Source organism: Asterias amurensis, chromosome 10, assembly GCF_032118995.1.
Source record: "Asterias amurensis chromosome 10, ASM3211899v1".
In the NCBI taxonomy this organism is placed as follows: Eukaryota; Metazoa; Echinodermata; class Asteroidea; order Forcipulatida; family Asteriidae; genus Asterias; species Asterias amurensis.
Window position 1 is genome coordinate 5,652,221 of NC_092657.1, and position 17,186 is coordinate 5,669,406.

The 17,186-nt window shown below is 38.0% G+C and overlaps 1 protein-coding gene across 1 annotated transcript; it reads left to right on the forward strand.

Moving 5' to 3' along the window:
* The first annotated feature begins 5,414 nt into the window (after window positions 1–5,414).
* On the forward strand, window positions 5,415–13,634 carry LOC139942991 (uncharacterized). Its single transcript, XM_071939804.1, has 6 exons — window positions 5,415–5,524; window positions 6,534–6,983; window positions 8,340–8,570; window positions 9,040–9,177; window positions 10,221–10,394; window positions 11,242–13,634. The coding sequence occupies exons 2-6, from the start codon at window positions 6,617–6,619 to the stop codon at window positions 11,760–11,762; spliced, it is 1,431 nt and encodes a 476-aa protein (XP_071795905.1). The 5' UTR covers window positions 5,415–5,524; window positions 6,534–6,616; the 3' UTR covers window positions 11,763–13,634.
* The last annotated feature ends 3,552 nt before the right edge of the window (window positions 13,635–17,186 follow it).

Below are 17,186 nucleotides of genomic sequence, written 5' to 3' on the forward strand. Positions count from 1 at the left end.
GTCTTTGTTGTCTTTTCACACTATTTATCTTGGAAGCTGGAATGCATCGCTAACCCGGTAAGCTGGGGATTTACTGTAACAGTTTTAACTATAACAATTTGGGACATTCAACGACTTGTCCACAAGTCTACTGCAACGTTTGTGTTTCGTATCGTAAAGTACCCAAGCCTTTTTAATAACATCCCTGGACAATTCCAAGAAAGTAAAAAAAAAATACATATAAAACAAAAACGTTTTTGGGGGTTGAACAAAGAATTGACTAGAGTGGGATTCGAACCAACGACCTCCGGATTAACGTGCCGGCGCTCTACCAACTGAGCTATCTAGCCCTATATTGGCGGTATCCCTATTTTGTCAATATCTTTGTTCGGGGGTGCCAGTCAGAAAAACAAAAACGTCTAACACACTAAGTCCACGTACATGCAGTTGTCAAAAGCCTATCAAATGAAATCAATTTCCCCAAAAATATGACTAGTTTGAAACTAAAAGCGTGTACCGAGTCGTGCTCAATGGCGCCAAACGCAAATGCATTTATAGATTGGCCAAATAGAGCGACTGAAAATGCATGGCTATGATGGATGAAGATTGCTTTCCGGGCTGGATAAAATATGTTCAGATGGGATTGAAAGGGGTCTACTCGACCGTAGCATTTCAACAGGGTGACTCAAAAAGAAGTTGACAGATATTTATGATTTAGAAACAAAATAACAACTGACACTCAAAACCCTATAGTGAAGCACGTAATTAAAACACATTATTTCCTGCTATAAAAAAAAATGAAACAAAATTGACAAATATTTTAGAGAAGCTATGCCTGTTTTACTGAAACCGGCATATAAATCAAGAGGGCGCAGGTTCAAGTCACGCTCAGTCATTTTTTTTGTTCAGCCAAATTTGTTTTTATATTTAAATTACTCATTCAGTTTCCCTTGTTGTAACCTATTACTTGAAGTATAATACCCGATTTGTTGTTTTATTCTGCGAAACTGGTTTCTATTTTATATATTTTTTTCGTTATATTATCATTGCTGTCTTAAAAAAAATCTGAATATGCTATTCGGCTGATATTTCATTATCAAACTCCCCTTCGAGGGATGTACATATTACTTGCAAGGACGCATAATACGTTGGTCAGCACAACAAGGATTTCAATTTCCTTTCATTTCTCATTTAAAGACAGTGGACACTAATGGTTAATGTCAAAGACCAGTCTTCAATAACAAACCTGTGAAAGTTTGAGCTCAATTGGTCGTCGAAGTTGCGAGATATGAATGAAAAAAAAAAAGAAACCTTGTCACACGAAGTTGTGTGTTTTCAGATGCTTGATTTCGAGACCTCAAATTCTAAACTTGAGGTCTCAAAATCAAATTCGTGGAAAAGCTACTTCTTTCTCGAACACTACGTCACTTCAGAGGGAGCCGTCTCTCACAATGTTTTATACTATCAACCTCTCCCCATTACTCGTTACCAAGCGAGGTTTTATGCTGATAATCATTTTGAGTAATTGCCAATAGTGTCCACGGCCTTTAAAATGTGTCCAATTGTTTTGGTCGTAAAACAAGAAGGTTTTCCATTAATGATAATTTCGACATTACAATACACAATAAACGGGTTGCATTGTGAAACCTCATGTTGCAAATAACAACCCCATATACATCGCATGCTGTAGAGTGCCACTCAACAAAATCTACGTTACGTGCAAATGAGCAAATCCACTTGATAAATCTAAACCATTATGAATGATTGAAAGCATGTAAGCATGTGGCAACGACAAGGTTAGAGTCGTACCCAAGAAATGTTGACTATTAGACACGATTTTGCGCCAAAACGTAGGTCATTTTGTAGGGGTTTGATGGGGTGTTTCAAAAATAAGACATGTTAACCTCTTGCTTTTTCTGTATGCTTTCTAACCCCATTCATGTATTTCCACTTCACTGCTTATGTTTCACCTAGTTACCTGCTCATATTTGTTGTGTTGTCATTTAGCCTTCGAGAAAGACTCTGCTAGGGTCGAAACGTCAGGCCATTAACTATTTTTTGCATTTATACTCTCGGTCCATTTGGTTGGTAAGTTGTTTGCAACAGCTAATTATATTTTCTCATGTTAAAGGTAAGGTACATGTTTGGTAGTTACTCAAAACAAATATTAACTTAAAAAATGACTTGGTAACGAGCATTGGAGAGCTGTCAATAGTATAAAACATTGTGCGAAACGAATCCCTCTGAAGTAACGTAGTTTTTGAGAAAAAAGGTAATTTCTCACTAAATAATTAAAATACTTCTTGTTATTTTATGGTTATGATGGGATACACCAAGTGAGAACACGGGTCTTTGACAATATCAAACGTGTACAGTGCCTTTAAAACTCTTTACGTGAGATGGAATAACAGATAATGAATCCTTCAATCACGTAGCAAGCTATTTCTCTAATGTGTAAAAAACCTGGGGCAACGCTTCAAGGTTCAATGTTTTTAGGATGAAAATTGGGGGGAAAATATAATAACACGTTACTTCAAGTGAAATGACTCTCACAATGCTTATTATTTATCGAAAGTTGCTGTATGTATGCCTACTTCTTTCTCACCAGGTAAATTTTATTTGCGATTAATTTTAATGGTGATTACCAACCTTTAATTTACAGTGGACTTTCATTCAAAAAGCTGACTTCCTATAGCTAGGATGGAATATGGTGCATTTCATGGCATTTTATAAGCATTGTTAAAGGCACCTGATAATACAGTCTTTAAAAACAACTCAATAGAGGGCGCAACTCCTTCTTTTGAAATCGCGTAGCGGTGGAACTTTAAAAAAAATATCAATCATTTGTTTGTCTTTAACTCAACTGTCAACTCTTTTGTCCCCATCATTGTTTTTGTTCCAGAGAAGATTATTTTATTTACAAAGCACTTTTGATGCATATGCTGCCATCCGGTAAACATTATTTCAGAAAGAAAAATAATTGTTTCCGTTGTGTTGTCTTAAAATATGAGCTCATTCATTTACTTATTTTGATGCACAGTGGGGACTTTGCCATATGCTGCCAATAAGCAGGCTGCCATAATATTGTTTCCGTAACTCATTCATTAATTTATTCATTAATGGTTTGTTATACAAATTTACAAATCGTGGCATCAGCAGAATTGCAAGTAAATTCCCCCCACCCCCAAAAAAAAAAAAAAAAAAAAATGATATATTTTTTTATAGAGATTATCAATACTATACACGATGTTACCACAAACTTTACTATATCGTTTTTTTATTTTTTGTACCATGCAATGTTTTAAATCATTTTTATTTTCTAACAGTAGGCCCATTCAAAAAAAATAAAAACTGAAAATAGGACCTACACTCTGGTATAACACTGAGTTTTTAGAAGAAAAGAAAACAAAACTATTGGAACAATATTGCACAAGGAAAAACTAGTTTGGTAGCATAACAGAACTGTATTAAAAGGAACCATAATCAACAGTAACATTACTCTTAATAAAATCCCTCTACAAATCTCTAAGTGCACATTGATTTTGTCTTGTGTTTTCCGAACGTGCTTCGCTTGAAAACAATCAACCATCCAATGGTGGTAGTTTCTGGTCCAGACGAACATATGGAAGCAGAACGAATAATGGCACACGAACAAGTAATACCCCTCATCATTAAATGGAACGTCCCATTAATTAATAACTGCAACAGGTGTTGAACGTAAGTGGAGAGCGGCGCTTGTTGAATACACGAAGTTTATTTAGAAACCCTCAATAAGAGCGATTTATTATGAAGGTCTCTATTGGTATATTTTTATTTCAATGTCATTTTTTTTATAATGGAGAGAAATTTAATTAAAGACCATTGTTCTCTTAACAATGAAACACTGCAACAATAAGTGTACGGGTAAAACCAAAATGAATAACAATTAGTATGTTTAATTACATCAGTTCAGTCGCAGTAGGGTGTACGAACAACTGACAAAATTGCATCCTTTACAAGCCTAACTCGTGTTATTGTCCTGACACGTGTAATACAAATTATTTTTGTTTAAGATAAGAGGCTAACTTCATTGGATGTTTTTCTTTACAATGTAATTTAAAACTATTTTAATATCATAGTGTTTTTCTTCTTCTTCTTCACCTTCAAAATACTTAATGACCCCATCAGTTGGATTTTGATTTAAAGGGTCAAAGGTCATGTGTTGATGTTAAGTTTATGAGAAAATAATATGCCTTTTTTCGTTTTGACTGGAAGAATTGTCGTCTTGCACCTTAGGCCGTGTCCGAATTGGTGGCTACGGCTGCGGCTACGACCGTTGCCAGGGGTGTTGCTAAGGGCGTCCTATACTTCAATGCATGATGACGCGGCGATCCGGCCGTAGCCGTGGCCGTAGCCGCCAATTCGGATCCGGCCTAAGATTGGATATTTTAATACATAGGCTACATAATTTTACCGCAGTTGGTTTGTAAACTATTATTGAAAGTATGAGTTAACAATATGCAAGTTTAATATTTTGGGATGACAGGTTTTTGTTGTCATTATGTTGAATTAATTGACTTACTCCGCTCTGTGGTATGAAACTTCATTTTGAGTAAAAGGAAATTATAAAAAGTAGTGTATGGCAATTTATAAAAAGATAAGTCTTGGTGCTATGGACATCCTCAAACACAATTATCTCTAGACATTTTAATGTCACAAGGTTAGGGACTCGGAATTGTGCGTCATTTAAAAAATGTTTTTTATTTTTTTACTTATCGCATCCCAAATCTAGGACTTAAATTGTGAACATTTAAAAATTATGCGTACATTTTTAAGTGGGCCTATATTATTATTTCAAAGTACACTTCAGCACCCAGCAATTTTTACAATAAGTATGCCTATCATCACTTTTATAAGTACCAGGAGCTATAAATTAGCGTGTGCATTCGACATGACGGTATAATCCACAAAGACAATTATTTCTAACAGACATGCGTTCCGCATCGTTGATAATTATGTCAGGTTTAACTATACCGTGGAATTAGCTCAGTGGCGCTGTCGTGTGTTTTTACTCGAGTCTGTGTATCGCATTACATATAGGCCATTTTCGAAACCACGGCTTCGACTTTGAATTCGGCTTTAGGCTCCGTCCTCTCGTCTGAAGCCCTGCGCACGCGCAATATTGTCAAAGCAACTGCGGGGCCAAGCTAGCCTGAGCCGAGTCTGGAGAAAACGCCGGGGATTCGAAAAGGGTCAGAGACTATAGGCGCAAGGTAAATGCAGCACGGACTAGTGCCAAGTCTACGTCCAGATGTTATTAATTTTCAATTAATTGTGTTAACAGTGGGCTTTGTACACAACCAAACGGCTGATATCTTTAATGATATTAACGCCAGAGATATTATATTGGTTATCGGTAATACGATCCCAAGGCCAGATCGCTGCCAGTGGTATATGGGACATCCAAGTTGGCACACATAGTTATCGGTATATGCAATGATAATCACAGTTTGATTTTGCCTACAGTACAGTTCGTTGTTTTTGCAATTGTGCCACATCACACATTGTAAGTACTTTCATTTATGTTGGTGTTCAAGGTTTCATATTTTGTTCATTATTTCCTAGATGTATTTTTTCTTTGTTAACATGGTATATCACGTATTGTGTTAATATTGTGTGTCTGCTGCCTTCATGGCATCATTCGCTGATGTTTTCCCAATATGGTAGCAATCCGATCCATTCGTATTCGAATTCTACTTCTAAAAAATGTTGCGCATGGAAAATGAATGCCACTTATTTTCCGGGAAAACCGCCACTTATTTTCCGGGAAAACCACCACTTTGAAACATATTGTAAGTATATATAAAATGTATATAAAATAGTATAATATGAATTGAGAAGTTGTTTTCAATTTGAAAAAAGTCGGTAAGATCGTCTTCAGGAGAAAGACTTTGGGATTTCGAAGAGGACACAAATGGCTTTTAATCAAAATAGGACTGATTACCAGTTCATCAGTTTATCTTTTGTTTTATTAACTTCACACCAAAGATTTTAGTAAGCTTTTATTCAGCTTGTGCATGTAGCAACATTTATGTATTTATATCGCACCTTTAAAATGACAAACACGCATGCTATCTGAATTAATGTAAGTTTAAGTTAAAGGCAGTGGACACTATTGGTAATTACTCAAAATAATTATTAAAATAAAATCTTTCTTGGTGACGAGTAATGGGGAGAGGTTGATGGTATAAAACATTGTGAGAAACGGCTCCCTCTGAAGTGCCAGAGTTTTCGAGAAAGAAGTAATTTTCCACGAATTTGATTTAGAGACTTCAGATTTAGAACTTGAGGTCTCGAAATCAACCATCTAATCGCACACAACTTCGTGTGACAAGGATGTTTTCTTCTTTCATTATTATCTCGCAACTTTGATGACCGATTGAGCTCAAATTTTCACAGGTTAGTTATTTTATGCATATGTTGAGATACACCAACTTGGAAGGCTAGTCTTTGACAATTACCAATAGTATCCACTGCCTTTAAACCCATTTATTTATTTTTTTTATTTTTTTTAGGCAGTCACTTTTGAAGGTAAAGAAAGACAGGCCCGACAACAACCTCTGCTGCAGACAACCTCCACCCCATTGAGTTGTCTACTATGACAGACTTCCACCTCAGAGGTACCGGGCTCGAGGACCACAGCCTCCTGAATGAGGACCAAGTCGTCACCAAAAAGAGACACCAACTCACGGGAGGCACCGATCGACCCTCACGGAGACGCCGTCGGATTTGCACATCGTGCCGGTGTTGGATCGTCGTGGCGCTGCTCTCTGCCATGTGGCTGGCATTCTTCGGTCTATGGTTGTATTACAGCTACTTTGCCATTCCTTCTTCGGGCAAGCCTGGTGCTGGGGAAGTTGGGCATAACACGGAGGCAATGCTGGTTGTGTTGCCCGAGTCTCTCGCTGATGAAACGGGGGCGTACTGCCTGGACGGAAGCCCACCGTCGTACTACTTCCGTAATGGTGAGATATTAACAATTAGTTTTCTGAAAAATATTCGGTTATAGTTGTGGAGGCTGGTGTAACTTCAGTGTTACAACTTGACATTACATCAACATATCCACTGAACTATCCTATAGTTTCCCCAACCACCACCACGAAGAATGCAACACTGCTTGTTAACATGCTTTTTAGGGGATTTGAGGCATTGCGTAATTATTTGGTCTGCCGATTTCCTACATTCCGCTCATGAAGTATTTTGTGATTCTAAAAACAAGACAGTTCTTTTCAGAATTGAAAAATCTACCGAAGTCCAGAAACAAAATCTACTTCGCGGAAACACAATACACACCAAGACAAGTTCTCAAAAGAAAGTTTTTACACCAAGTCACTGCGTTTGCAACTAAATCATCAAGCTATAAAGGCAGTGGACACTATTGGTAATTACTAAAAACAATTATTATTATTATTATTATAAAACCTTACTCGGTAACGAGCAATGGGGAGAGGTTGAATAGCATAAAACATGGTGAGAAACAGCTCCCTCTGATGTGTCGTAGTTCTCGAGAAAGAAGTATTTTTTCCACGAACTTGATTTCGAGACCTCACCTCAGATTTAGAAATTGAGGTCTCGAAATGAAGCATCTGAGAGCACACAACTTTGTATGACCATTCCTTGCTGTGTGGTATGACAAGGGTGTTTTTTCTTTCATTGTTATCTCGCAACTTCGATGACCGATTGAGCTCAAATTGTTACAGGTTTGTTATTTTATGCATATGTTGAGATACAACAAGTGAGAAGACTGGTCTTTGACAATTACCAATAGTGTCCACAGTCTTTAAGTTCTAATAGTTCTGTATCGTGGATGTTTTTACGTAAAAAATTATGACATGTTATTTTTATAAATTACATATTAAAACATATTTTGATGTTAACGTTTTTTGCTAATCATAAGAATGTTTAGATATTTTTCGTAAAAATCATGACATTTATAAATTATTTCAAAACACTAAATGTTTTTTCTAATCAAATCACTATTGAGATAGATCTTCACTGTAACTCGATCACTATTTACATAAACGAAGCAGCGGCTGATTTCACAAATTAATACAAGCCTCATCTTATTTAATGATCAATGAAGCTGATGAAAAGATTTAATTGGACCGATCCATCAATCGCCATCATTCTATTGGCCAATCGCAGCCGCGAACGCGCGCCAAAAAGAACTAACTCACTTAAATCCATAAGCAGTGTAAACAAGTATATTTATTACCCGCCCTTCGGGTTTGCTTTGTCTTGTGTGTTTGTTCGTGTTTTTATCATGTTTTTCTTCATTTTTTTATATTATGAATGGCAATTAACTTCCTTTTTCCTCCCAGCTTCTTCCCAAGAGCATGACACTTCTTGGCTCGTCTTCCTCGAGGGTGGCGGGTGGTGTTATAATGCAACGCACTGCGCACAAAAGAGTGACACATCATATGGGTCATCGCGCATGCTCAATGCCAGCAAAGAGTTTAACGGTGTCCTATCCGCTAATTTCACGGTGAATCCGGAATTTTATGACTGGAACGTGGCTGTAATCAACTACTGTGATGGAGCATCTTTTTCAGGTAGGCCTAACCCATGAACCATAAAGAGCATTGGGTTTTTTTTTTCAGTTTGAAATATTTTAGTTTACGATAGTAATAGAAAACCAACACCAAAATTTGAAAATTTACTTGAAGACAAATTATACCATTTGTTTTTGGAACCGTACGATCGTTTTAATCCTGTATAAATACAGGTGTATAGAATAGAACTAACATGTGGAAATCAAAAGGTGTCCACGTTGTTGATATATCGCCGAAAACCCGTAGCCAATGTCCGTGAATGAGAAATAATTCGTATCATTCACAAAACAACTTAATGTCAAGTATAAGACCACGTGTAAACTGTTTTTTAGGTTTACCAAAAAGAACACAAAATAAACAAATGATAAAAATTGAGATCAACAAATGTGTGGATAAATAATTGTTTGCGTATTGTTCCTTCATAGTTTCCTCATTAATAATTTGTAATGTCTTATACTCCACTATAAAGGGAATCGTGATCTTCCATTTGAGGTCGGCAATAAGACCATTTACTTCCGAGGAATCCGTGTGCTGGATGCAGTGATCACACATCTACTCTCAGCAGGCATGGCACAAGCTGATCAAATACTCCTGTCTGGTGCATCGGGTAAGCATTACTTGTTTCATTGAAAACCTTTTGGGTCAAAGTAGTCGGTTTTTAACCGAGATTTTCGCGTTTAACATTTTACTGGTGTTTGTGGTGTCTTTTTGGACGACGCGTCGCGACGACGACGCAGAGCTGGTGGTTTCTTGCCAGCTGATAAGATGAAAGTTTCTGTCAGTTTAAGATGGAAGTTTCTGTCAGCTTAAGATGGAAGTTTTGTGTTAGCTTAAGATGGATGATGTAAGCTTATAACATGGAATTTCTTGTCAACTATTAGACGAAGGTTTATTTTCAGCTGATGGAGGTTTCCTCTCAGTTTATAATAAGCCTCAGACTAGAAAACAAATATTCTTCGTAGCTGATGGATGGATGTTTCTTCTCAACTTGTATAAGATGAGGGTTTCTTGTCAGCTTATGCTTTGTAGGCTTTTAGTCAGTTTATAAGATGGAAGTTTCGTATCGTCTTTTTTATAAGATGGCTGTTCTTGTCAGTTTAAAAGATGGAGGTTGCATGGAGGTCGAAATAGAGTTGTCAGTTCGCAAGATGGATGTTTCTTATCAAATAATAACATGGATGTTTATTGGCAGATGATAACAAAGAGATTTCTTGGCATTTATTTTACAAGGCTGAAGTTTCTTATTAATTTTGAGGTTGTTAGTTCGCAAGACGGAGAATTCTTGTCAGCTTTTAGATGGAGGTTGGTTTTCAGTTGTTTTTGTCTTAGGTAATGCTTGCTTACTTGCTTAACTCGAGTGATGTCCTCGAATCACGACGGTTCCCCATGCATTCCTGTCCCCCATAGCCGACTTTAAATTTGCTGATTCCAGACCGTGTCCATTTTAAGTATCTCAGTGTAATTTAGTGCAGGTCTTCCAGGTTTCCTCCTCCCATGCTTAGGGGTCCACAGAACAATATCAGATACTGGTTCGTCTTTGCGCCTGAAGCAGTGGCCAGCAAAACGCATCCTTCTCTGCCTGATTTTTGTTGAGAGCTTTGGCAGGTTCCCATAATGTTAACCATTTTTTGTCACATTTGTATAACGCAGCTGGAGGTCTGTCCGTGTTCTTGCATGCAGACCACGTCAAGGAGCTGATACCCGAAGAGGTATCATTCAAAGCAATGGCGGATGCTGGGTTCTTCTTAGACGAGAAAAATATCAGCAATGAGGACATGTGGCGCAACATGATGAAAGGAGTGTACGAACTGCAGGAAGTGCAAGGTATGAGCGATCCTTTTTGTATGACGCTGGGGCGTCCTTTTGCAAAATCTTTCACTATAAGTATGATATAGAAGAGTTTGCGGTAACACCATGTAATAACAATGCAAACTCTTCTATATCTTATTTCCACCATGCAAAGTTTCAAATCCTACTTACTATAAGTATAAGTATGGTTTGTGAAGACCTTACTCATCTAAGTTGTAACGAGACCCTTGCGACGCTATAGGCTGTTGGCTACTAAAATTTAAAGGTTTAAACAGGTTTTTTCTGGATGTTGTTTACGGGATTGGTGTTTTGTATGCCAATTGCCTAATGTGTGATTGATTTTGCAAAATGTTTGTAGTGTGTATAGTAATAGCGGTTTCTTTCATGTGCGTCACACAGTGACGCCCAAAAGGTTCTTCAAAAGTCAGTATTTTCCTACAACTGTGCAGCTATGTTTGCATAATTATGACAAATTCCTTTACATTAGCACCATGTAATGGTTTAGAAGGCGACGTGGTGCATTACAGACAATCAAACCAGCAACACCAGGACGAACTCATTCTCATTACGATATTCGTTTACTGGGTTCGTTCACGTCCATTACACAGCACACGGGACCAACGGCTTAACGTCCCAACCGAGGGACGCAGCAAGAATTGTTTTTAAATTTCATGCTTAACACAGTTGGCACGACTGGGACTCGATCCCACAAGCTGCTGATCAAAAACAATATTGTGCTAGGCAAAAGAACGACAGGGGTATAATGGCTAAAGTGTAAAGCAAATTTGAAAGGGGAAATTGGTGTTGTGCTTAAACTTCACAAAATATAGTTTAAAATAAAAGTGTGTCTTTCTATTTAAAGGGAGCTTGGATGAGGATTGCCTTCTTGCTAAAGGCACCGAGAAATGGGAATGTTTCTTCCCTGAATACGCCTATCCCTATATCAACACGCCCATATTCATCATCAACTCTGCCTTAGACTACTGGACTCAGTTGCACATCTTAAACCTCAACTGCAGACCCGGCCTCTGCGACGAAAAAGCCCAGGCATTTTTCGAGGATCACCGGGAGTATTTCTTACAACGCACGGACCAGGTGAACCGCTACGACAAGGATGGCATGTTCATCTCGACGTGTTACGCGCACAGCCATGCGTACTACGACGTACCGTGGATGAACTACAAAGTGATTGGAAAGGAGACTAGGCAGGCGTTCGCTGACTGGTACTTTGGGAGGAGTACGCCGGCGAGATCGCGATACGTAGACTGTGACTCGAGTCTGAATTGTAACCCGTCGTGTGCTGAAACGTGGGGAGCGGAGTACTTTAATAGCACGGTGTGTTTGGTGTTAACTACGGACGAATGTTTCAACTTATTGCATTAAAGCTTATAATCATTAAAGCCATTGGACACTTTTGGTAAACAGTATTGTCCAAGGCCCACACTTCGTGTATCACAACGTATATGTAAAATAGCAAACCTGGGGAAATTTTGACTTAATCGGTCATCGGAGATCGGAGTCGGGAGAAAATAACGGGAGAAACCCACCCTTTTTCTGCACGTTTCCCCGTGTCAAGACATGTGTTTAAAATAAATCCGTAATTCTCGATATCGAGAATTGATATTGTTTTGATATTGTGTTAAAGGGAACATGTACCTTTGGTTTTGGGACCGTTCCATTGTTTTTATCCTGTATAAATGTAAAAATACATCTCAGTAAAAAAATAAGCTCAAAAGTTGGTAGAGTTTTTGAGAAATCCCCTAAAATTCGGAGCGGTTTAGTCCATGCATGAAAAATAATTCATAACTGGAGTGCGAAAGAGAATGTTGTTGGTGGTGGTCCGTAATAAGTGAATGTTTATTATTAGTGATTGTGCAGCATTGATGCTTTGATGGCAATGCGTTTTTCATGTAGATATTCTTAGTTTATAATAGAAGTTAGACAATCATCGGTGTAGGCTAGTGTCATTTAATAAAAAAGGATTGCATGAAGGGACATACTTTTATTACAAACATGTTATTGAGATGGATGTTTTATTAACAACCAAACCAATAACCCATAAACAAAATAATATTAAACAGCACAGTTTGCCTTTTAGTATTTAATCATTCTGAAGCCCATAGTGGAAAGTTTAATTTCTGGGTTGTTTTTCCTCTTTTTTTTTGGTGGGGGGGGGGGTTACATGTCTTCTTTGTAGTCCTATTTTAACTAGGAACTTGAACGATTTTTTACGGGAATGCTATTTAATCTTGTTTTTTAATGTTTTTATTTGTAATTACGATCACTTGCTGTCGCTTTCGTGCAAGTATGTCTTTAACCAGCAATTTGAAACATACTGCTCTAAGTCTCCGGTAGAGACTTTTATTTAAAATCGGACGTGGCCTCATCGGACCTCTACAGTCTTACTTTTTTTATAAAAAAAATGCGTATTTAAAAAAAACAATCATTTATCATTGTACAGTTTATATCTTACGGTACGGCTGGAAACTATTGGTAATTACTCAAAGTATTGTTAGCATTAAAGGAACATTTCAGAATTGGTTTTGCTAGCAAAGAAGTTGCTGTCAGTGTAAGCACTATATGTAATCCACGATATGTACATAAACTGACAAACCTTTAGAAGTTTGAGATCGATCTGGGTCACGAGAGAATAGTGAAAAACCGATTACAAATTTTGCATTGCATCGATGCCAAAACAAAAATGAACAAAACGCTCACTGAGCGATAAACTCCAAACGAGATATAAGATTATTTATTTCTCATCAAGTATGAGATTACAGACAGAAATATTTCAAGGGATGTTTTCTACTATCATCATCATTAGACAGTGTAAGTTTTATGTAAATCTGTGTTCTTCACGATTTTTGTTTCTTGCCAATTCTGTAACGTTCCTTTAAAACTAACTTGGTAAACGACGAGCTATTGACATTAAAAACATTGTGAGAAACGGCTCCCTCTAAAGTTATTACTGGTTTAGAAGAAAGAGGTAATATCAGTGCCAAACTGTTTGGTAATGTGTGTGCTCTGCAGTGCTATTAATAAAAGATGTATCAAGTTCACGTTCACATTATTATGGATGGGCGTTCCCATGACGAAATAATGTTTTTGTTAAGATATTTTGTAGTGTTAAAAAGTGTCAAAAACTAAGCAAGCCAAATCAATAAACTAAAAGCAAGGATGGGGAAAAAACTGTATTGTCTATAATATAATTATTTGAGGATCATCAGCCCTATTACTTTAAACCCATGACCCCACGACTATATAGGCAGTAATTAATTAAATTTGGTATCCTCGTATAACGGAAACAAACAAACTCGCGTAAACCATTTTTGTTGTTCAGCTGTGTGAATGCTTTACCCTATTGCCTTGAGTTTGTTTAGAGATGAAATATATATTGTACTTAACATTCGGCCGCCGGGTAGTGAGCTCGATTAACTAATAAATTAGTAAATTGGGTGTCCTCATAACAACAACGCAAAAAACAACAACAAAAACAAACATGGAAAAACAGTTTTGTTTTCCCGGACACTTCGTTCAGCTGTCTGAATACCTTGTTACCCTTTGTTTACAGATGCAACATGGTTTACATAAAATTCTTCGACTGGGTAGTGAACAATACATGAGTTATATGTGAGCAACGTTGCAAGTAAACTAACCTGATTAAAAGGTCATGACCTCTCTTTCCTTTGTCCAGTGTTTGAATAACAGGTGCGTACAAACAATGGAAAGCAGTTGGAGGCTTGAATAATAGTTTGGCACGAGCCAATGTTGTCTAGTTTTAGTCATAGAAATAGAACCCGGGTTCTATTTCTATGGTTTTTGTACAAAGGGCTTGACTTTGGGTTAAAAAATCTACAAGATCGCTGTATCAGAAAATATTGACTGGACCATATTTGTGTATACAAGACCAGACTCAAATTGGAGGGGAAAATACATTGTGAAGAAGTTTTTATCTCATCTGTCTTTAGGGTAATAGTTGTTATCCAATAGAATTACAAGGTATTTTTAAGACTCAAAGTCAATTATAAATATTGTTTCATGTTCAAGATAATACAGAGTGGCCCAGGAAAAAAATTCCCATTGAAAAAAATCAATGGGATTTAATGGGATCCCATTAAAAATTTGAATGAGATTAATGGGATTCAATGGGATTGGGGTGGAATTTGGGACATATTCAACGGGATCCAATGGGATTTAATGGGATCCCATTGAAAATTTGAATGGGATTAATGGGATTCAATGGGATTGGGGTGGAATTTGGGAGATATTCAACGGGATCCAATGGGATTTAATGGGATCCCATTGAAAATTTGAACGGGATTAATAGGATTCAATTGGATTAGGGTGGAATTTGGGACATAGTCAACGGGATCTAATGGGATCCACAGGGGATCCCATTGAATCCCATTGAAACAATGGGATCCCATTGAATCCCATTCAAAATATCAATGGGACTCAATGAGAATTTTTTGTGGGGGTACGTGCATTTTTGATCACAAATTTGACAACACTGCTGGACTTGTTTGGTCAAAAGTCTACTAAAATTTAAGCCATGGTACATTTGGACACCGTTGTCAAACAATTATGTTTCTTTAACATCTGCCTAGAATTTTTACACATGACTTTACGGGTCTTCGAGAGTTTTTGGTACGTTTGTAGATACAGTTTATTGGATAACTCCTTACTCACTGTGAATGAAGGTGTGTGTGTAATAATATATCCATCTGTAGAAATTCATTTTCATTAGTCGTCAAGTTTTTGAGATAGAAATGGCGAAAAACGCAGAGTAATGTTTTGATGAGTCGCGTAAATACATGTACATGCTAACTATCATTTTGGATAACTTTCCGTATGGCGCCACCACTTTTTCACTTGTTTTTACAATCTCATTGAGGTAAATTGGGAACTGTATAATTTCATATCGAATGAAAAGGTGTTGGCGCCATACGAAAACTTTTCCAGTGCTTACACTGCTAAGAACTTTTTGTTAGCAAATACAATTTATGTAATGTTTCTTTAACAAAAGTATACCATTGAAAAATAGCTCACCGTTTCCATGTCGAGTTGACCAATCCTTGCATTCCATCATTGGAAACAACCAGCTTTGCTGATTGCGTGTTCTTCACATCCTCGCACCGCCTTTTGCCATAGAATCGACAAGTCGACTTTAAAATGGCCTCCACGAACATAGCCGGGAAGACACAGTAAATTCCTTGTAAACCCATCTCAACTTGTTGGTTTGCTTCGCCATAAATCCACATACAGAAACTTAGAGGTTCGGATATTCCTCGCTTGATTCTTGAAAAGATTCATCCTAAATCATGCCTGGTGCCCGACTATTCTCCCTGCGTGTTCTGTGTTAAATGTTGGTCCCGGAAGGCAAGGTGAAACAGCAAATTTCCTCTTCCAAAATTCAGCGTGGTATATGTCCTTTTTCCAACTGTAAACTATTCAAGTCTGATCTATAGCAAACAACGAATCCAATTCACTACATGAGCTGCCAAAAATGTTGGTTGAATGGCCGTAATTTCAGTCACGCAACCCAGACAACGACGGGCATTACGTAATTTCTGTCTACTCCACAAAGTATGCAGACAACAAATGAAAATGCAAAACGTTAAGATTTGTTGTAATGCGGTTCACTCTTGTATTCCTACGCAGTATGTTTACTCCATTGGAACCCCTATAAAATAGTAAATACTGTTTACAAAAAGGTTGTTAAAATTAAAGAGGTCTGACACCGAAACAATTAAGAAGAATTGAATAGTTTTATTTCACTTAATTATTAAGAAATACTGAGAACAAGTTACAGGAGTGGGACTATTTTCTGCACACTGCGAGAGGATTTCAGTGCTGTGCGGTCGGAGCAAGTTGTCCGTGAAACTCACATGGAAAAGCATAAGAACCACGGCTCTCATTTTTTCTTTTCCATTCATTCAGTAACATTACAATCAATAACAGTACACGGAAAAGAAAGTAGAAAGTAAAGAATGAACTTCAGTAAAGACTGAACTTCAAATCAGTAATGTCAAAGTTCAGCACAGAATCGGGCTGTGTATCCATTCGCTCTTGATCGTTCTGACATCGTGAAGTCCGTTGAACTACAAGTAGAAGCTTCAAGTAGGCTAATCAGAAAGGCGGTGAGTGGACTAAAAGTCAGGTGAGTCGTAGACTTGATGACAAGTCGTTAGGCGCTGCCTATTTGTCTGCCTTTCATGCAACAGTCACAGTGCGATGTTACACATGCAACAGTCGTAGGTAGCGCGAGGCAGCTCTAACTGACTCACACACACATACTGGGATCGAGGGTGTGTGTATCGTCCCCGCAGCTACACCGCGCTGTAACTACACACCGCGCTTAACAATTACCGTCTTGACTTCAAGACTAGGTGAGTCGGTGCGTGCGCTGTCGGTGAATTGGCCGCGGTGTGCGTGAAAAGGGAACGAGAAACGTCTTGCACCAAGACTACGCTGATGTAAGCGACAACTTCAGGCTGTCTTTGGGAAACTATGGAGGAGGAACCGCAGGTAAAACGTTAAAGGTGGTGACTCCATACCTAATGCAAAACAAATTTTAAACTCTGCTCTTTGCGGAAGTGTATATAGGACATACCAGAAGAAAACAAATCGGGCTCCACTATTCCGCCTGGGCGGAATAGCAATCCGCGGAAAAGTATTCCGTCCAGGCGGATTACTATATCCCGCCAAGGCGGATTACCCTTCCGCCCGGGCGGATTACTATTTCGCCCAGGCGGATTACTATTTCGCCCGGGCGGATGACTATTTCGCCTGGGTGGAATCTGCCCG